Source organism: Lissotriton helveticus, chromosome 5_1 (genome assembly GCF_964261635.1).
Source record: "Lissotriton helveticus chromosome 5_1, aLisHel1.1, whole genome shotgun sequence".
Classification (NCBI taxonomy): domain Eukaryota; kingdom Metazoa; phylum Chordata; class Amphibia; order Caudata; family Salamandridae; genus Lissotriton; species Lissotriton helveticus.
In genome coordinates, this window is record NC_136065.1 from 622,372,250 (window position 1) to 622,394,187 (window position 21,938).

Here is a 21,938-nt window from a genome sequence, read left to right on the forward strand (position 1 = left end):
GTCCCCGACGCATAGAAACACGCAACAGGTAAATCTTTCTTGAAAAAGCCCTCCACCGACCCCAGCGAACTCAAGAATTACTGCCACATCTCGGTATTCCCTTTCCCCGCCAAGGTCATGGAAAAAGCCATCAATCGCCAGCTCCCCAAACACCTGGAAGTAAACAACCTGCTAGACACCTCCCAATCAGGATTCGGCTCCAACTACAGCACAGAGTCTGCCTTGATCGCCGGAGCCGATGACATCAGAACCCTCCTCGACCGAGGTGTGACAGCACCCTTGATCCTCCTCGACCTCTCAGCGCATTTCAACACTGTACCCCACCACATCAGCATTCAAGGAAACGCCCTCAAGTGGATAACCTCCTTCCTTACAGGACACACCCAGAGAATCCGCCTACTGCCTTTCACCTCCGAATCCAAGAGCTTCATCTGCGGCATTCCACAAGACTCCTCCCTCAGCCTCACCTTGTTCAACGCCTACATGACTCCACTACCCAGCATTGTATGCTCCCACAGACTCAACATCATCTGCTCCGCTGATGACACCCAAATCCGCTCTCTCACTTCAGACCCATCACCACCAGATCCGCCTTCCGGAACACTATGACCAACATCGCCGGCTAGGTGAGGTCCAACTGTCTGAAGCTGAACACAGACAAAACAGAAGTGCTCATCTTCGGGAGGAACACCTCACCATGGGACATCACCTAGTGGAACTCCGAACCCGGATCCGCATAAACCCCCATGGACCAAGGCCGCAACCTCGGAATCATCCTGGACAGTAAACTTACTATGAAGCACAAGGTCAAAGCAGCATCCTCCACCTGCTTCCACACCCTCCACATGCTTCAAAAGACCTTCAGTTGGATCCACATCATCACCAGGAAAATCATCACACAAGCCCACGTCACCAGCAGACTGGACTACGGAAATGCACTCAACGCCGGAACCACCACCCAACTTCTCAAGCAACTACAGACTATACAGAACACCGCAACCAGAGTCATCCTCAACCTCCCCAAACGGACCAGCATCACCCCCGACCTCAGAAGACTACACTGGCTCCCCATCCAGAAGAGAGGCCAGTTCAAGTTGCTTGCCCTCGTCTACAAAGCCCTCCACAACCTTGGATGAGCCTGTGTCAACTACCTCCTGACCTTCCACCAACCACCAGACAACTGCGATCTGCCACCCTAGCACACGTCCCCCGCATCCGCTAAAGTCACAGTGGTGGTTGTTCTTTCTCCTGCCTCGCCACCATGTCCTGGATCAACCTCTCCTTACACCTCCGAACCTCACCATCACCAACTTCAGGAAGGGACTCAACGCCTGGCTCTTCGACTAAAGGTCAGCAAGACCTCAGCACATGGGTAACCCCTGGGGTGATAAGCTGCGCTTTACAAATACTTATTGATTGAGTGATACTGGCATACGAGAGAGTGAGCAGGGCAGGAGAAGGAGAAAGAAGGGAAGCATGGGCAATTTCAGAGAAACAAAACCATGAAAGAAGGAGGAGACCAAGCTTAGTGGAAACATGGGGTAAACACAAAGGTGTGGAATACCTGCAAAAGTTCATAATCGCTTACGCTGCATTCCAGACCATCATTTGTTGTTCACTCTGCCACTTTAGACAGGGACCACCCTAATCAAATCAGACTTGGGACAGCTGATTGGAATAAACATATACTCTTGGAACATGAAAATAAGCAACCTCAGACCTATCTCAGCATAGTTTGGCCTTATCAATGAGGTGCAGCGTGAGGCCTGAGGCACAGTGTGCATGGGACCCATGTCTGGGCATATCCATCGAACTTACAGCATCGCACTGGGTTAAAAACAAAGGTGATAGGTGAAATGCTTGCAACATTTTCAGCCACTATCACATTCCAAGTCATCATTTTTTCACTCACACTGACACTCCAGACAGAACAGCTCTATGCAAATCAGACTTGATACTGCTCGACTATAAACAGTTTAGCTCAAACTAGAAGCTGTGCAGCCTTAAACTTGTACGATACGCTACAATTCCCAACCTCAGTGATCAGTGTATATCAACCGATACTCTCAAATTTCAGAGCTTTAAAGTTTACCTTTAGCTTCCTTTACACGCTGGGTCTCACGAAGTTGTGTAGAAGTCCTCTGGGAGGATAACTCTCTTTCGGACATCATCTCATCTGTAACATAAAACGCATAAATTAAACCTCAATAATTCATAAAGACCCAAGCAATCCTATGCTGTGTGTCTGCTCATCTAAATGCATCACAAATTAGTTATAGGTAATACAGACAGTATTATCAAGCAAACACCCAAGTGGATCACTGCAGGCTGACCAAAGTGAATGATTACAAGACAAGTTATATCCACACAGTGCAATTTATGTGAGAAATTAGTAATTGCACTTTTGTTAAACTTGGCTCTGTGGGCCACAGGTAAAAAAGTGGTTACGTTACCGGGCTCTGGTGGTGGTGGAGGAGGTTTCCAATGCTTTCCAATTGTTTCTGGAGGTTCGCCCTATTATGGTTCTGCACACTGTACCAAGTACAACCCCTTCAGTACCTGACTCTCAGAGTAGCGAGGGCAAGAAGCGTCATGCTATTCACAGGGGTGGATTGGCAGTGCAGGAGTCAAAAATCAACCATCAACAAACTGGCACAATTGCTTCAATGTCATACCAGTGGTTTTTATTTTAAAGAAAAGGAAAACAATTATTCACACAGTAGTACTAAGAACAAAACAACTTAAATGTAAAGTACAAGTCAGTACCCCTGAAGGGCTAGTCAGTATGGGGAGACATCCGATACATCGCATGCCATTACAACGCAAGTCGTTACAATGATTTGCTGTAGGAGGCAGAAGGTGTTGGATTTAAAAACTAACACCTTCCCTGCTATTGCACAGACTGGGTTGGAATAGTAAATTATACTATTCAAACATCCAGTGCCCCCTACAGCAAGTCGTTGTAACGACTTGCTTGGTAATGGTTTGCAATGTAACAACGTTGTCGTCGTTATCATTGCATATTCGTCAGTATGCAACAGTTCCTGGAACTCACTGGAGTGTAGCTGGCACTAGTGAGTGAGAGCAACCTGGGAGGTCGCAGCGTGAGCCAGGGACTACTGCATCTATTAGAATGCAGTTATCTGGTCCAGACTTTGTGGTGCAGTAGCCCAAGAGCTTAGTGTGCAGAGACTGCACTAGACGGGCCTATGTTGTCTCACAAAAGGTGCAGCCCCCAGCGGGACAAATAGGCAGGTGCGGCCAAAATGGGCAAAAACTGTGATTATGCAGTGTGGTTCCTGCCAGGAACAGGGTATGAAACGGGGGGACCCTCCTTAGTATGGATCGCTCCTGGCTCACTCTCAGCAGTCCACTTCCTGTGGATATTCGACAAGTCCGGGGAAATGCTGGGCTTCTCCTCCAGGGCCATCTCTCCTACTGAGGTATCTAGGCACTAAGACACACCCTTAGCTCCTCCAGCAGAAAGTCCAGACTTCAGATGATGTCACCTCACCACTGGGAAACTGGCAAACACTAGCCCTAGTCACACTGCATTACTTGGGTACTCTGCAGAGAACTGCCTTCCTTAGTCTTGAAGGATTTCCATGTTAAACAAAGTGGGTGGTTTTGCTCTTGCTTTTATACACATTTTCTAGAAAGGGAATGTGGATCCACTGCATCAAACATCAGAAACTGTACACAGGGGCTGGGAGGGTTTCTTCGATCAAGTGTTCCCATTAGGCTCACCCTACAGCCTTTGTGTGCAGAGATACTTGTCATATTAGGTAACATTGGGGCTGTCCCCGTCTGAGACTCATGCGAAACGCTCGGATACCTCCGGGTCTATCCAGCGCTATATAAAACCTTTAAAATAAATAAATAAATAAACTGATGCAGCCACATCACAGACACTTTGTTGTGAGGTTTCTGCACCTAATTGCCTTTGGCCCAACTGTAGCAGTAATCAGGGAGAGACCAAAGAGCAGGCCTGACCTAGAAAACTCCTCACCTCACACAACAGAAACTGCAGTGCCACCCTTCTCTTTAACCATATACCAAATGGAGGTGAGCAGGAAGAATGAACCAGCAGCCCCTTGATAACAGTCTCCATGGAACTTCTGTCTCTCTCCACCTTATTTAAGTGTCTGGATTTACAAAATCCGAAAGAAAGAATGCAGACAATACAATTCTACTGTCTGGAGCAGCTGTTCTCATCCTCCATCTTGTGAAATGCCCGGTCAGGGTTATCCAACATGAATCCCATGGGCTCCAGTATTCCAGCTCACTAATACACATAGCCCTGCCACTATACACAGAACACATATGCATACACTACACATATACATGAATGTCAGAGCAAGGATCTAGGCATACATTACAGAGCATTATACAAGAGTAGCAGGTAGGTATCACTCTCAGTAATACAGGTAAAACGTTCAGGGCACACTATTAATCTTCCAAAACATACAATACTGCCTCCACTTCTTCGTGAGCTATACCAAGGAAAGGGGAGGTAGACAAGGAGATAACATAAATGGAACCCTTGGTCTACCCTTCCACATCACTGAACAGTTCCAGAACTTCCCACAGTCACAAACAGGCCTAGGCCTCTGTGTACGCGGTTAGAGTATGCTGTCTGGTCAAATACAAAGTCAGTATACCCGATATACATGAAGTTGAGCAGTTGGAACATTAAATATCAACAATTATTGTTTGTTTTTTAAGTAAAACTTTTTATAGGAAAATTTGTCACAACGTAGATCTTAATAAATGAAACTTTTATGTGTGACAATTGCTTGAAATTAAAACCATCTCCGTACAATACTCTCTAGAATAAACATTTGATATGAAGGCTAACAATAGGCTCTATTTCATCTCTAAATTTAAGAGGCTTAAAGTCAATATTTCCTTAGGCTAGGACAGGGAGGTTATATCCGAAATAAATTAAAACATGAAAAAACGAATACCATTTTGATTACTTATATTCCGATCATGAAGCAATTTACAAGAGTTAGATGTCTAGTACATATGTGGGAGCTATTACGCTCAAGTTCCTTGGCATTGATGATTGGGAGTGTATTTTTAAGGGGGTTTTGAAGTATTTCTAACAGTTGTATAATGGCAATTCCACACTAACCTAAGTGCTGGGTAAGTGATATTTAACAGTGTGAATGGCTATGAGAACGGTTAGGTCTTTGAAATAATCCTAATTGAGGGAACTCTACACATCAGCTGTAATATGCTAATTTATCTTCGTGAATTACACCAGATTTTTTGCATAAGAGCCCTGACCTTGCTTCAGGCATAGCTTGAGGAGGAACCCCGTCATAAAGCAGACATAGGGCAGACTGCCTGAAGTTCATAAGTAATTGTTTAATCTATATAAATATGACAATTCTAGTGAATAGTTGATTAAACGTATTTACATCTTTAGAGGTGACAACAATTGGCTTACATTTCCATGGTATTTCCCTTTCCTGCTACATCACCATATCTATTTTCCAAAGGTTAAAAGCCAGAGAATCACTCAACTCACCCACACACAGTCACCAACAAAAGATACACATTAGGATCAAAGTTTTAGTTAAAGGAGGAGGAGACCAAACATACGCTTTGAGGCAGGCATCGGTATTTCAACTGGTCTTATGTGAACTGGATCCAATTTCTGCTTCCTGCATCCTTCGCGCAGTAATTCTGCAAGTTTAGTCTGCCCAGTTTCTTCCAAACACTCCACAAACAAGGGAAAGGCGAGACTTCCACGTGTTTGTAGATCTATGACCAGTTGCCTGGCTTGGTCTCTACGGGTCCCAGCCCTCTGTGGACGAAGGATACAAAGGGTACAAATAAAAATGGTGCTTCAGCCTGATAATGTAATTTGAAAGTTCAGTTAGGGAGTTTTGGTCCAGCAGGATAAGCACACGATTATTATCCAGCAACAGGCTTGTACATCATTGGTTATAACTATTACTCTGTTCTGTCAATGGCATAAAAGTCTACATTCAAAACCATTGCATAACAAACTCGAGCTAAAAAGGGAATCTGCATTTACGTTTAAGGCTTAAAGGTAACGACTCCAAGTTAATAATGGCTTTTAAGGTTAAAACATTTTTACTGTGTTTGCATAAGGAAAAATCAAAGTGATACAATACCACTAAACAATATGACCATAAGATTCTATCAGTGTAACAGAGCTGTAATGGGGGTAAGATGTTGTTGCAAACATACACATTGGAACAATTGAGCATGCATGTCATTAACTCGTGCAATCTTATTGTCACTTTTCTTAATATTTTATGCTTTGTGGATCTCTCGGAAGACGTGTAATGAAATAAAATATTAACACAACATTTTGTTACATGTGCTTTAGATCAACTTATTTCGAACTGTAAAATCTAGTATTATTATAGATAAACCATGTTCTGGTGAGTGATGGTTGGTGTGTTAAGGCCCATGTGGTGCCCGAAACAGCAAGGAGGTGTGTGTGCACGCTCTGAGATCCATTATAGATGGAGACAGTGGTGATAGGTAAGGAAATGGACTGGTGCTTCTGTTCTAACGGTAGTGGCTGGTGAGGAGCTCTGATCCCCGTTCTTTGTCTGTGGTTGATTTAAAAATGCAATTCCAATGCAACTCTGCACGCAGCATGCATAGTTCCCCCACCATGTGCTAGACACCATTCATGTGTCCTTAACGATGAAAACACTTACTGTAGAAATTAGCATTGTGTTAAAAAGAACATTGAATACAGTCTCTAGTTTGGCCCAGAAAACCGTCCAAAGGTCTAAGTCTCAGACAATGGAAGATCAGGTCTGCTGGCTGCCAATAGAGGTTTCATCGAGCTGTTGTGTAAGGATTAAAGTCTGGAGATTCATGTTTCAGTCACCAATCTTGTAATGTTGTTCTTCCCCCTTCTAAAGTTTCCATGTTTTTGTCTCATGTCCTTAGAATCCCAGACACTACCAAGGAGCCATCAAGTGGAGTTCAACAGAGTTAGAGTATGTATAGTCAATGAGAGAGCACTCCGAGTGCTCTTCCTGCTATGCACAGGAAGTAATCACTCTGGTGGAATAAGGATCAACTACTTGTTGGTGGCGGCGTGAATTAGTAGCCTAGGTAGAACTTTTTTCCTGTGGAATTAGGTTTATTCTACTAAATATCTAAGTATAAAAGAGAAATCAGACCGATATATACTTTAGGATCACCTCTCCACCCCAGGTATACTAATCTATATATTTCCAGGAACATGAACCATCTCACACTGGACTCCCAAGTAAACTCAAAGCATGATTACCTCTATACAGAATGTTAAAAATAAACAGGGAAGAGGACAAATAATGTGTTTTTGAGGACAAACATCTTGGCCAATGCAGAAATGTAATTTGAATTATGAAAAATCATTCTATTCTTGCAGGAGTGTGGAATTCCTATTGCCCGACACCCAGGGAATATTGTTTGTTTATGCTTATTTTGTCCTTAGTAAAAAGTAGGTCCAACCCTTTGCAGCACAAATCCTTTGGCTGACAGTTTACAGTACCGCATTATGGATCAGGTAAAGGCATTGTCTGCAGCTAAGGTCATATTTGTGTCCATGTGTTAATGCTATTTGAACTTGTATTTATGATACACTATTATTATTTGGGCGAGCACTCTAGGGAAATGTTGTAAACTCGGACTGCACTACTGATAGTAGTTAACGTGTACATTTGCTTGCTATGGTTAACTAAATGAGTCTATGTATAATGCTCGGAGTATGCTCTCTGATTTAATGCAAATATCTGCAGAACTTGTAACCAATACTGATGATTCTTTGTTTCTAAATAAAATGTCAAAATATGCACTAGGAAAAATGCTCTGCTAAACTACGATACATTTTAGGTATCATTGCTTTGAAGCATCATTTAGTAAAATGTATTGATGCTGGCTAGTATTTCCAAAAAATGCTCATAATAGAAAATCAGTGTCACTAGTTTCTTCTAAATCTCTTTTTTAAAACAAAATGCAATCTTTCAACACTGCATAGTTACATTAGCAAGTTTCCAAGTAATACTCAGTTGACTGCATAGATTCACGCAATTTTGGCATTAGCCTGATCCCTGTGTCTCAGTTCTGTAACGATAACAATTATGAGCATAATTGTGTCTTGGTAAAAACCATTAGCTCCAACAGAAGGCCACTGGGTTCCCTGCCTGGGGGTAAGGGGTGGGCACCGGGCTACCTACATTGTTATTCTGAAGGGTCTCCTGTGAATTGTCAAAGTCTCAAGCTAGTGTAGCGTCCTCAAACAATTGGAGGGCTCGGAGTTTAGGCGGGATAAAGCATGTGTGTTACAACCTAGAAAAGTAGTCTCCTAGCGGCTGCCAAGTTTGTGCGAAGTTAGGTTCAGTGTGCGTCACCCGGGTTGTGAATGTCACTAGTTTCAACAAGATTAGGGAAACATGGAAATAAACAAGCATTAGCAAAGCCAATATGTCTGACATTGGTGTTCAGCCTTTTAGTTTTGCTAACGCGTGTTCTGGTTTGACATTGGTGTTTGTAAAACGTTACTCTTGTGGGAGCTGCCGGGCTCTCACCATTATAACAAACATTGTCAAAAAGCGAAAATATTTTTGGGTCTCAAAAAGCACACATTGCCACAGTAGTTTCTGGCACTGACCAAAACTACATTGTGTCCCGATATGCTCCTTGTGAAAGAGAAGAATGCTGTCACTCAAAATGAAGTAGATAGATAGAGTACACACTGAAACAAATCAGTCCGATTATAAAAAGTTGTACGCCTATATGTCAACTATTTTGACCAAATAAACAAGGTTGCCTGGAATGTAGTGAACCAAAGGCATACCCCCCTAGACCTCATACACCATTTTGCAAGTCTCAATAGCCATTCTTAAAAGACAGAATGCAAAAAAAGCATTTTAAGCTCTCTTCCGAGTGCTGTGTATTGGTTATAGTTAAGTTTATACATGTGTATGTTGACCTAAACAACGATTATAAACATCCCATAGGAGTCCATGGTGAAGATTTCCTTTTTAATTTAGCTCATGCTAATCGTTCTATTCTAGGATGAAAATTAACGGCCACATGCATCATTGTTGGTATTTGCGATTCCTAAATTGCAAAAATTAAGGAATCGCAATTTAGAAATGGCAAATACCTATGCATTAAAAATGTGCATTTTTTTTGCGATTTCTTATTTTTCTTTATTTGCGATTCCCAATTTTGCGAATCGCAAATAAGGAATCCCTTTACATTGATTCCTATGGGCCTAGAGGCCAGTAGGAATCAATGGGAAGGCATTCTCATTTTGCGATTCGCAATTAAGGAATCCCAAAATGAGAATGCAATTTCTAGGGTGCAGGGGGGGGGGGGGGGGTCCAAAGGACCCCCCCCCCTGCACCCCTGAAATGTAACATACAGTTCATTTTTCACACATACATGCCCAAGGGCATGTGGGAGTGTAAAATGAAAGTGTTAAAAATGCACTTTTGTGCATTTTTGAAACTTTTCTAAAATTACCATGAAGGTTGACTTCATGTTAATTTAACACTTCTAATCTGCGAATTAGCAATTTTTTTTAGATGATGCATTGCAGTTAAGAAATCGCAAAATTGCGGTTTCTTAAATGCAATCGCAATTTAAGAAATCGCAAATAAATTGCGATTTCTTAAATTGCGAAAAAGCCAAAAAGGTTAATGCATCCCAAAACAATGAATTGCATTCGCAAACGGACGAATTTTGCGATTCGCACCGTTTGCGAATGCAATTCAGTTTGATGCATGTGGGCATAAGAGTCTAGGTCCGAGTGAAAGTCACCCATGAGGCAGAAAAGTGTTTGACGTTTTGCCCTTTGCAGGAGGCAACGTTAGCACACTCATAAGAAAGGTGATCAGTTTCAACCTAGCCCGAAACATCACAACACAGAAAGTAAAATATCAAAGAATATAGGTAGCCAATGAGAAACCCAAACCAAGCCATTGAGAGGATTACAGATACAAGTGCAAAGTGAAACTCTGCAACTTTTACAAACAGACCCTTTACTAAAACACATGAATCAGAGAAAAAGACAACTACAAGCCTTCAAAAACTGAACAAATTTAAAGTAGATATGTATGGGAAACTGTAGATGGGTCAATAAGTATAGACCAGCATTTTATCAAGTTTTGATGAGCTTGGAAATAAATATGAAAGGAAATAACATGGGATGCTGGAATGGTGCTCAATTGAGGGGGGGGGATTCCCTTTTTGGAACTAAAACCCTCACACACCCAGTAAGCTAGGTGTCATGCTTCATCATATGGGTTCTGCTACTCGTCAGACTGGCGCTGCAATGTCTGACGGGCTACCGTAAAGGGGCTCTTTATCGGAGATCTTTTGTTCCAGCCATATGGTGCATGCGTGTGAGAGGGCAGAGGAAAGTGTAGTTGTGAAGTGAATAGTGGATTTAAAAAATGTGGGTCAGTCCACAATGAACTTTATTAGAGTGGTTGACTCCCTTGATTAAAAGGGGTGGGAGGGGAGATTCACAGCAAAATATCTACAACCCTCAGGTCAGGTCAGGTCAACATGTTTCTTGCCGTCATGGCAATTCTTCAGGACCTAAGTGTTCAGTACTACACAGTGAAAACATTGATAGTTTCACCGAGATGTGCGAGGTCAAGCAATTGTTCCGGAAAGTACGGTTACGTTCCTTCTTTATTGACAGACCTGAGAGTGAAAGAACAGACACGGGGTTGCGTGAACCATTGACTTTTACCCCTACTGATTCGATGGTTCCGCCCGAGGTACTAGCCTTTGAGAAGGCAGTCCTTAGGAGTCTGGATAATAAACCGATTACCAACAGCTTCAACAACTTGAGCATAGCTGAGAGACAAGCAGTCCAGTCGCTAGGCAATGACACAACCATTGTTATCAAGCAGGCGGACAAAGGGGGTGCCACTGTGATCCAAAACAGCTGTGATTACAACATTGAGTGTAGACGTCAACTTGCCAATACCACTCACTACAGACCTTTAGCTGCAGACCCCACCAAAAGGCTCAGAACTACCATCCCGAGCCTGATTATGGAAGGTGAGACAAATGAGTGGATCACCAAGAACGAGGCTGCGTTCTTGTTGACTACTGACCCAGTTATCCCATACTTTTACACCCTCCCCAAGATTCACAAGGGGGTGACACCGGTCCCTGGGAGGCCTATTGTGTCAGGCATTGGCTCACTACTGGAGCCACTTTCCAAATTCTGCGATTCTTTTCTCCAACCCGTTGTTAGGAAAATACCATCTTTCTTACAAGATACAAGGGATGTTTTCCGCCTCATTGACACCATCGAAGGGAGGGAGGGTGTTGACCTCCTTCTAACACTGGAGGTCGAAGCACTCTATACTAACATCCCGCAACAGGCCACCTTGGAAGCTGTGGAGTCCACCCTCTTACTCGAAGAGTGGTCCTCACCCACCCCAGTTTCCTTTATAATAGCCTGTGCAACCCTAGCCCTGACGGGGAATTTTTTCCAATACGGGACACAACTCTACCACCAAGTCCGTGGGACTTCTATGGGTTCTACCTCTGCTCCTAGCTTGGCGTGCATTTACATGGCCACATTTGAAGAGAATACCATCAGATCCGCACTCAACCCCTTCTGTGACAACATAACACTTTGGCGCAGGTACATAGACGATATCCTCGTACTATGGAAAGGTGACCGCGTTACCTGTGAGGCCTTCTGCTCTTGGATTAACCAACAGAGTCCTTTCCTCAAATTCTCTGGCACCATTTCAGAGACAGCAATCCCTTTTCTGGACTTGAATATCAGCCTAGACCATACTGGGCTCAGCACCACCCTGTATCGCAAGAGCACCGACAGGAATAGCCTGCTGCTTTATGAGAGCCACCATCCACGGGCCCTGAAGGAAATCTCCCATTCGGACAGTTCTTCAGGCTCCATAGGAATTGCACTGCCAAGTCTGATTTCCAACAGGAAGCTAGTCTCCTGCAACACAAATTACAGGATAGAGGGTACCCAACCAGACTCATTCGCAATTCCTGTAAACGAGCCCTGAATAACCCAAGGGAAACTTTGCTTGAAACCCGCCCTAAAGAATCAGACGAACTCATAACCTGCGTGACTTGCTTTACCAAGAATTCAGCATTCATAAAGAAAACAATAAACAAGCATTGGAGTATAGTTAACTTAGGGGGGCTTAGATATTCCACGCCCTCGGTTTGCGTTCAAACAGACTGCTAACTTGAAGGACGCACTGATCCACACACAGCCCAAGAAACAGAACCTGAGCAGCCAGAACACACTTTGGGGCCTTCCACCAGTAGTGGGTCACTTTCCTTGCGGTGGCTGCGCGGTCTGCCCCCAAACACTCCAGTGCAAGGAAATCAGGCTTACTGACACCTTTGTTTGGCACCTTCAGAGGCATACCAACTGCAACAGCACAAGGTGTATCTACATGCTCACCAGTCCCTGCGGTAAAAACTACATAGGGATAACAATGAGGCAAATCAAACTACGAATCATGGAGCACAAGAGCAACATTAGATGCTCCAAGACACACACAAGACTATACGAACACTACTCACAGTATGGCCATTCAGCAGACAGTGTCACCTGGCTGGTATTAGAATCCCATCCGGCCATTACACAGCAGGCATTGTTCAGGATCGAACAAAGATGGTTCCACCGACTCAAGCTTGACTCAATGGGGTTGAATGACTCGGTCCCATGGTCATCGCTGGCACGGTAGACGAAGTCCTGGGTTGGCCCCCCCCCTCTTTTCCACACCCTCTTTGGAGTCCGTCTTTACTGTCCTCTAGGTTGTCTGAGCACAGACACTTGTATACTTCTTCGAGGCACCGGCTGACCAGCCTCTAAAACCCTCCGCAGAACTGGCGCCCTCTCAACCACCTGGATTCCATCACTACACTATGTGGGTCTGCCGGGCTGCCTATTGACATACTTACCCCCTGGTACAGATCACTTACGAGTCGGCCAGTTACCCCTTACCAAGGGTATGCCATTACTATCATCATCAACAACCTTTGCCCGGTTGCATTGACTTCCTTTCTTGGCCCCTTAACTCTTTGAGAACGTTGCTACTCCTAAGATGGCCGCTGTTCTGACCCCTTAGATTCAATGGCATGTCCAAGTGTAGGTTTCGCATCCAGGTTCCGGACTGGCGCATGCGCAGTCCTGGACGACATACACCACGCCCCCCACAGCACTGACATGGCGGGATGGTGATGGCTTCTTATACCCGGGTCTTCCCTGTGCTCACCACCAGCTGCTCAGCGCCCTGACAAGGCGCTGTTCGTGGGGGTAGGTTTATACGGCTTGGACCGCACGGCGCCGGAGGTAAGCAGTTTGCGAGTCTCCCTTGTGACCGATGCCTTGAACTAGGTTGTCGGCGCTCGGGTAATGTGTGGAACATCTCCCTTAGTGTCACCTTGGCCTCCGTAGTCGTGGAAGACGCTTGCTTCCCTGATGCCACGTTTTATGTGGAGCAAGGTCAAATTTTTTCCGGACAGACGCTGTCGGCCTGCTTGGTGGACCCGGCTAAGTTCCCCTCCCTCCGCAGGTTCGCCAGCGGGGGCCGGGTGCGGGCAGTGTTCAGACTTGCGGGCTGGCGGTGTCTACCGGTGGTAGACGGCCTTAGTGATTGCGGCTTGTCTAAAATGCGACTCATCTCTACGCAGTACAGGCATGGGGCTCGAGGAGAGGTGGCCACATGCTTGAGCTGTCCTCAACGAGCACCTAGGGCTCCATGAGCACGGTTCTTTTGACTCATGTCCCTTGTTGTTTCTTCCAAGATAAGCCCCCTGCTTGGCATCTTTTTCTCTCCTAGGTACCATACCCAATTGTGCCGGTCCCACGGGAGCAGTCTGCGGGGCACCTTAGGGAACCTCCTAGGGTAAGCATTGAGCCCTCCCTTCCATTATTCGCAATGTTTTCGCCCTCAGTCTCAATTGAGATTGTCACTGCAAAACTAAGGGTATTTTGCTTCCACAATACCCCTTTTGTCATTGTTTTTAATGTCTTTTGTGTGAGTGTACAATGTAGAGTACTTGCGAGCTAGTAAGCAATAGAGTATTGCACTTACCACATCCCTCTGTTGCATGTTGCATGGCAGAACCCATATGATGAAGCATGACACCTAGCTTGAGGGTTTTAGTTCCAAAAAGGGAATCCCCCCCTTTTTTCTGTCCTCTACACTACACTCATACATTTTTTCACATTCCTTTCGGGGAACTTTGTACCCCTCTTGTGTCACTAGTTGTTCGGACTTGTACACTGGACCCCGTTAAACAAAGTCCACCACGGTTCCCTTTTTTGTTGAGAGATGGTGCGCAATTGCCCTTAATGGGAAACACGTGAATGGTGTGCAATGAGTCATCTTTTATCTAGATCTGTAAATAGAAGTCCTGTGATGGCGGTTGCAGGTCTTCCTCAAGTAAAGCAGTGGATTATAAATTACTAATAAAGGTCAATGTTAACAAGTGCTTCAAATGGGCAGGTACTATTCGGTACTAAGTACCTGCTTGTTTTTACATTTAAAAAGGAGAGTACCTGCACTTCTTAGCACTGCTGCAATGCATCTATTGGAAGAGTACCTGCACTTAAGGAGCAAATAATTACTCTAAACAGTGAGTACCAGAACCTGCATACTTCCATTTTAAGCACTGGTGTTACCAAACTTGAAGTCGCCACAATCACCCGTTTGCAAAAGACGTTCAAAGTGTGTGTTGTTTCTCTGGCCCACAATTCAGCCAGTGCGGACATCAAACTATGAAATACTCCGTTTTGTGCATGAATGGGAGTGAGGCGAGATAATAAACACGCAGTGCATACAGTCTTAATGGCCCGCAGCTTATATTAAAGCCTGCCAGTATTTTCCACCCTGCTCTCACCACTTTAGGATCAACTGCCTAAAACTGCAAGCTAGCCTCCGATTTCAGCCCTTGCCCAGAGCTGTATGTGTATGTGAATTTTAGGTCAGTTGAGTTTGTATCTGAAAGGCTTCCTATTCTGCTCTTTTTCTAGTGAGTCGCCATTCTGCAGCCTCTGGATTCTTCGTCTTCAGTCAATTTCGGGCTTTGATTCAAGAGGTTCTTTCCTATCTCAGTTTATGGTCCTCCTGTTTTCTGCCAATTAGAGTTGTCTTCCTCTGTCAAGCTGTCAACGTTTTCACATTAAGGGCAACAATGTTACTTTTTTCGAATCCTCCTATGAGGTCATTGCTGATTGGTTTTTCCGTAGTTCCCTACCATCCAACATCCTTCCAATGGATCCGATCCTGTGCTTCCCCTTTGCTGTATAACATCTGTAAGAGCAGTAAGTGCTTAGTGTGTGTGCAGTAGTATCATGATGCAAAACTATCTAGTGACAGTGGGGAAGGTAAGGACAGACTGTCAGAGGATTTCTAGAAGAATGCCCCCAGTGTCATTCTGGGAAAGAATATGGTGAAATCACATATGGTCATGTGAGTCAGACACCACCTTCTCCTTGCATATCGAAGGCCAGGTAATTTTAATTTCTTATGTTTATGTATGCTGGAATCCTTTGGGGCCCGATGTAGGTAATTTCGATGTACCTACTCTTAAATACCGAATCATACCGATTCGGTATTTAAGAGTAGGTAAATATGAAGTAGGCAGATTTAGGTAAATTTTCTTTTTAAATTACCGAATCTGTATGATTCGATATTTACCGATTCGGTAAATACCGAATCAGTATTTGCCATTGATTCCTAGGGGCCTTGAAGCCCCTAGGAATCAATGTCAAATACCGATTCGGTAATTACCGAATCGGTAAATACCGAATCCTGCCAGGGGGAACGGGGTGTCACTTTGACACCCTGTAGCACCCCAATGTCAGGCTTGTGTGCCATGTGGCACACAGACATGCCCTAAGGGCATGTCTGTGTGCCACATGGCACAGGTGTACATGCACAGATGTGCATGTACACCTGAATTCGTTATTTACCATGCAATAGTATTACATGGTAAATAACGAATTCTGAGGGGCCTGTGGCACTGTTTAAAGCACCACCTACATCTGCATTTACAGATTCGGTATTTTTACCGAGTCTGTATTTACCAATTCGGTAATTTTACCGATTCGGTAAATACAGATTCGGTAAAAATACCGAATATGTAAATATATGCCCCCTACATTGGAAAAGGCATTTACCGGTCGGTAACGGCCGAATTCGGCCGTTACTGACCGATAAATGCCTACCTACATCGGGCCCTTAGTGCTCTAGAGTGCCGAACTATGAAATTCCCTTCATGGCAAGAAAGCCCCTATAACAAGATGGGGCGTCTATGAGAGAGCGCTTGGTTGACTGTTAGGGGCAAAGCTCACTTGCCATGGTGTTGCACTTGAGGTCATAAGTAATACTGGAACAATGTTAGTTGGATTTGTCCATTTGTTCAGAACAATTACATAGGAGATCCAATTAATTTCTAAAGCATTTGAACAGAACTGGTTATCCTTAAGTCAGTAAAATGGTTACAAGTATTTCTGCAGAGAAATACACCAGCTGTAAACTATTTTCAACATCTGGCACGTAAAGCAGGAATTTTCAGTGCATATGTGACAAATGTTGTACTAATGTTCTTCTTTCATAGATATAAGCAGGAATTCCAGGAGAGTGGTTCTATTTTAATATTGTGCCTTTAGTAAATCAGGTCTGGTAAGTTGCTTTCTTATAGCACGAATGCAGTTAAAACCAAAATAAACCCCCATCAGGTTTTACATGCCGCCTTCTCTATGCTACATACTGCTTCTCCCTCTCCAATCTTCATGTGCGCAGGCGTTTCAGCAGAATTTTTTCAAAAACATCGGTCTTGTCATTTTTTGATTACTATTTTGTTTTTGAGCCCTTGGAATTTTGGTTCTACTTTTCTAAAGTGATGTACTTTTGTTTTTGCAATCTTAAGGTCGACCCTTGTATCTATGGTAAAGCTTGCAGTTCTATTCAATATCTGTTGGAGCCCAAAAGGAGCTTCATAATCGCAGCGTTTGCAGGAAAGAAGAGAGAATGGTGCTTGAATGAATTTAATCTTCAAAGTCCGCTATGAACAGGGTAAAGGCCACAAGTTTCTGAGACAAACCATGACAACCCTCTTGATTAAAATGAATCTTGCTTTGTACACTCTTGAAACTGAGTACATGTAAACTGTCCTTTGGTCCAGAGAGCATATTGTTTCAAAGAACCATATATGATCATCCAGAAGAAATTGTAGACAAAAATGTAGCAATAATCCACTTCGCTGGAAAAATCTATTTTTTTAATATGTATTTGGCAATGACAGGATGAATTAAGATTTGCAAATTAAATTTGGGACGAACTTTCCACAAATTCTACTAAGCACTTAAAAATCATGATTGAGACATTTCCAACCTTATACATAAAAATGTAAATACCTCTGGCGAGGTTACTTAAGATTCTCCTTGTGGTTTTTGGGGGTGCCAACAGTTGTATCAGATAAAATAGCTTTGAAGCTGGTATTAGCCACCTATAAAAAGGCTATTGCCCTGTCTAAATCAAACTTCTAAGCTAATTCCATTCTACAAGCCTCCAACCAGTACAAAAGCTCTGTTTCAAATTGTTAAGAAACTCTCATGCCCAATAGGATCAAGCAAGAAGGTAGCTGCCTCGCAAGAACTTTGCAAGGAGATTGCTGCTCACTTCAAAGATAAAATAGCGAAAATTGTTGGAGTCCTTGACCTTAATAACAGTAGAGACTTGGACAATTCCGCTCGGGGACCAGATGAAGTGGTCCGGGCAAATACCTCCCTGGACATATTTCCCGCCTTTACTGATGATTCCTTTGAAATCTTGGCTAACAGTGTGTCCTCTGGCTCCCCACTTGATCCTCTTCCACATAAAATCTGGAAAACTGTAGGCCATGGAACGTTCCCCTGGCTACAACAGATTTGCAGTCAATCTCTGGAAGTGGGAGTTGTTCCAGAGGCATGGAAGTTAGCAGTAGTAACACCTCTGCTAAAAAAAAACATCATTAGACCCCAACACACCAGAAAATTTTAGACCTATTTCTCTCCTGCCCTATCCAATTAAAATCCTGGAGAAAGCAGTCAGCAAATGCCTCTCTTGTTATCTGGAGGATAACCATCTGCTGGATAGGGACCAATTTGGATTCCGTCCAGGTCATGGCACAGAGACCGCCTTGACGACCGTACTGGACAATCTGCGGATGCGAGCCGACAGTGGGAGTGACACCATGTTGGTGTTACTCGATATGTCGCCCGCATTCGATACGGTGAGCCATGTAATATTATTGGAAAGGCTGGAGAGTATAGGGGTGTCAGGTCAGGCTTTAAAATGGCTGAGATCTTACCTATCAGGAAGACAGCAGATGGTGAATTTGGCACCTTTCACCTCTAGTAAGTCTTCCGTGCAATATGGGGTACCACAGGGCTCTGCGATCAGCCCGGTCCTGTTTAACATCTACCTTCAGCCTCTGTTACCTATAATGAAATCCTTCGGCATTGACTTGGTCAACTATGTGGACGACACTCAACTGGTGTTCTCCCTTGAGGGGAGACAAGCAGTGTCGATGGACCTCTTCCAGGAGTGTATGCGGCAGATGGCTGGATGGCTCAGGAGTAACTCCCTACAATTTAATGGTGGGAAGACAGAGGTGGTTTACTGCCCCACGACCAGATTATCCCAACAGCTACCTCTGGAGTTCAGGCTTACACCTGAAGAGGAACCTCTTACTCCAGCTAAAACGGTGCGAAACCTGGGAGTTTGGGTGGACAGCAACCTTCAAAAGGAATCACAGGCTAATAAGACTGTGGGGGTATGTCTCTCCTTGATGCGTATGCTACGCCAGATCCTTCCACTACTCCCTAAAGATACGCACGCCTTGGTAGTGAGGAACATAGTGCCGAGTAGGCTGGACTACTGCATCTCCCTGTATCTGGGAGCGCCTCAATACATCTTTCAGGGGTTGCAGAGAGTCCAGTCCATGGCGGCAAAGATGGTGCTGAATAGACAACGTAGGTCCTCAACAGTGTTGGCCTTGAGAGAACTTCACTGGTTGCCCACCAGGGAAAGGGTGCATTTTAAATCACTTTGCATTGTATTTAGAGCTGCGCACAACTTGGGTCCTATCCCGCCCGTTACGAGAGAAATTTACGTGGTATAATTCAAAAAGGCAGCTACGATCTTCTAGTACAGGCCTGTTGGCGACTACTAGATTTAGGAGCTCCAGGATGGGGGGGGGGGGGGGGGGGGCCTTTAGTGTGGTGGCCGCCCAACTATGGAATGGGCTGCCACAGAACATTAGACAGGCCAACTTGTCGACGGAATTCAGAAAGAGCCTGAAAACTTGGCTCTTCCCTAGGACTGACCTTTAATACTGCCCCTACGGTTGCCTTGGTTGCGTGTAGGCTGATTGTTCCAAGTCTGAGCGCCAGGATACCCATAGGGTGACAGTTGCGCTATATAAAAGCTCAATTCAATTCAATTCAACAGTTGTGGGGCGCTGGATGGCACAGCAATGATCTGAGAAGCCTATGAGGCCTGTAGCTGGAATAGAGACGATGGCAAGTCACTGTGGCACCACCGGAATGCAGAAGAGTGGAGTTATATGCTGCCTGTGGGTGTGGATGGCAATGGGCGTGTCCCCTGCTCCGTCTGGGAGGGGAACCCTTGTCCAGAGAATAGGCTCTTGAGGAAGGAGGCCAAGCCCTGAGTAAATAGTACCTCGCTGTGCTCATTACAACTGTCTTTCTTGTGAAGAGGACAGTCACTTAAAAGTGCAGTGACAGGGTAAGTGAAGAACATTTGTGCTGCAACCAGGACATCTGCCAGAGAGAAGGAAGGAAAAAAGCGGACTGCCTCAAACCTCTGAATTGTCAATAAGGGTCAGGCAGGGTAATGTTCTGCATCAAGGAACCTTGACAAGCTAAGAGATCCAAAGAACCCATTCTGCAGTTGTAGCTGCAGCCACAAGTGCAAAAAGTTGAGCCCAATCAGCTCTGGTCTTATTTATTTTTACCACAAGCTCCATGCAGGAAATAGCACTAAGGAGAAAGCTTTCCAATTTGAACATAGTTATCTGAATTACTCTTTAACTTTTAGTCTATTCTGACGTTTGCTTCCCTCGCGACTTCATGTTTAACACGAACCAGAACTAGTTACTCATGAGAAGTATGAACTGCGATTAGTGCTTTCTGTCCCAATGTTTAAGCCATCTTAGTTCCCACTTAGACAGCTATTTATAGCTCGTAAGACTCTGCTTCTATCCATTCTTCGAATCGTTCCTTCTTGTCCCCTTACACCAGCACTTCAAACCAAATATGCATTTTATGGCAATACATTTAATAAATGATGTTCACAAAGCCAAATTGTTTTTAATTTTAACATTATTTATTCATTTCTGATATTGGATTTTATATTTCTGTATTTTTTTGTATACACGACAAATCAAAATGTTTGAAACATGTTAAATAAAAAAAATACTTAGACTTATAGGTAAAGATTAATAGAAATTGAGGCATTGTAGTCAAGTACTCCTTGTCACGAGCAACACCTTAAATTTGCACTTATTTTAGCAATATCACTTTATAATTAAAGCTTAAAGCCGTGCCTAAAAGATTGTTGAAAGGGTCCCACTTGACCTGGGGTCCATTGGAAGTTTCAAGTTTTCCTACCTTCTTCTGTATTTAACTTTAGTTGGAAGTCTGAATGTTACTTAAATGTAGGTTCCTAGTATATGCTGTGAAGCGGGCACTTCTATGCTTTGGTCAGCTTGCTTCAAGGGGTCATATCCAAGATGTAGAAGGCTTTATTTTTAAATTCTGACATCAACTCTGGGTCAGACGAGTATAATTAAGACAGATTTTCTAGTTTCTTGCTTTTTCATGAGGGCTATTCTTGCTGCTTAATTCCGTTCCTGTTGCATATCACTGATCAGTATTGGAAGAGTATTGTTTACACACTTCAGTGGCGCAGATGTGATCATGAGGATTAGAAAAGTTGCACTATGTGTTTAGTGTGGAAATTGTATAGTCAGTGTGAGTTCGCTGCCCTACACTGCTGCCTTTATTTGTAGGGAAAGTGATAGATCTCAGAATGACGTCACTGCCTGTTTTGTTCCTACAATTGTACTGGGGTTGTGACTGAAATCACCTTGTTATCTGTGCCACCCAGTACCATAATCTATTTTTAGCGTCATTAAGGCAAGGTTATTTTGTTTCTTTAAGTAGAAACCTGCTCTACGCAAATTGTAACATCGTTCTGCCTCTTCGGCTTTTTTCTCCCAATACAGTGTACTTTGGTGTCCTTGATGTACATTGTACGTTGCATGCATCATGGTTCCTTAATTCAAGAGTGGCATCATATAGATAGATGATAATAAAAATGGTGAAAGGGATGAAACTGAGACATGCTGCATAAAACCCTTGACATGTAGCATTCCCATTTTTGGCTGCAATATTTGAAAAATGTATCCTATGAAAATATTTGAGATTCCTATCCACTCTTTTAGCCGTTTAATCACAAACCTTGTGGTCTTCAGGGTTATCAACTGGCTAGCTATCAAGAGTTATTAGCCTCCATCTGAGAAGATAAGGCGATATACTCTGAAGTTTGCAAATGTATTTTCTGTGCCTAAGTTGGGTCTGAAACTTTAGGTTTGGTGGTGGAGCTGGTTGTGTTCAACGTGTTATTGACTTAGTTGGGTAATTTACCGTTATAGGTTTTACTTGGATTTTTTAAATAGGCAGTAGTTGACTATCTGCTCAACATCAGCAGAAAGCTTTATTTAGGAAGTGGATAGATGTATAGTCTGCAATCCCCTGCACTGATAGTGGTTTTTCTCTCATTTCCATGTGTGTCACCTGTAAAACGGACATTCAGTGGTGGAGGGAGACATCTTGTGAACTGATTAATTTTTTTACATGG

General features: G+C 43.8%; 1 protein-coding gene across 2 annotated transcripts in view; it reads right to left on the minus strand.

Moving 5' to 3' along the window:
* Positions 1-21,938, minus strand: part of CASP9 (caspase 9) — a 148,296-nt gene that overhangs the window by 105,292 nt on the left and 21,066 nt on the right. For both annotated transcript variants that reach the window (XM_078642996.1, XM_078642997.1), the window contains exons 2-3: positions 5,611-5,815; positions 2,093-2,176 (exon numbers count right to left, since the gene is read on the minus strand). In XM_078642996.1, the coding sequence (XP_078499122.1) occupies positions 2,093-2,176; positions 5,611-5,815 (289 nt within the window). The remainder of the gene's footprint in view (positions 1-2,092; positions 2,177-5,610; positions 5,816-21,938) is intronic.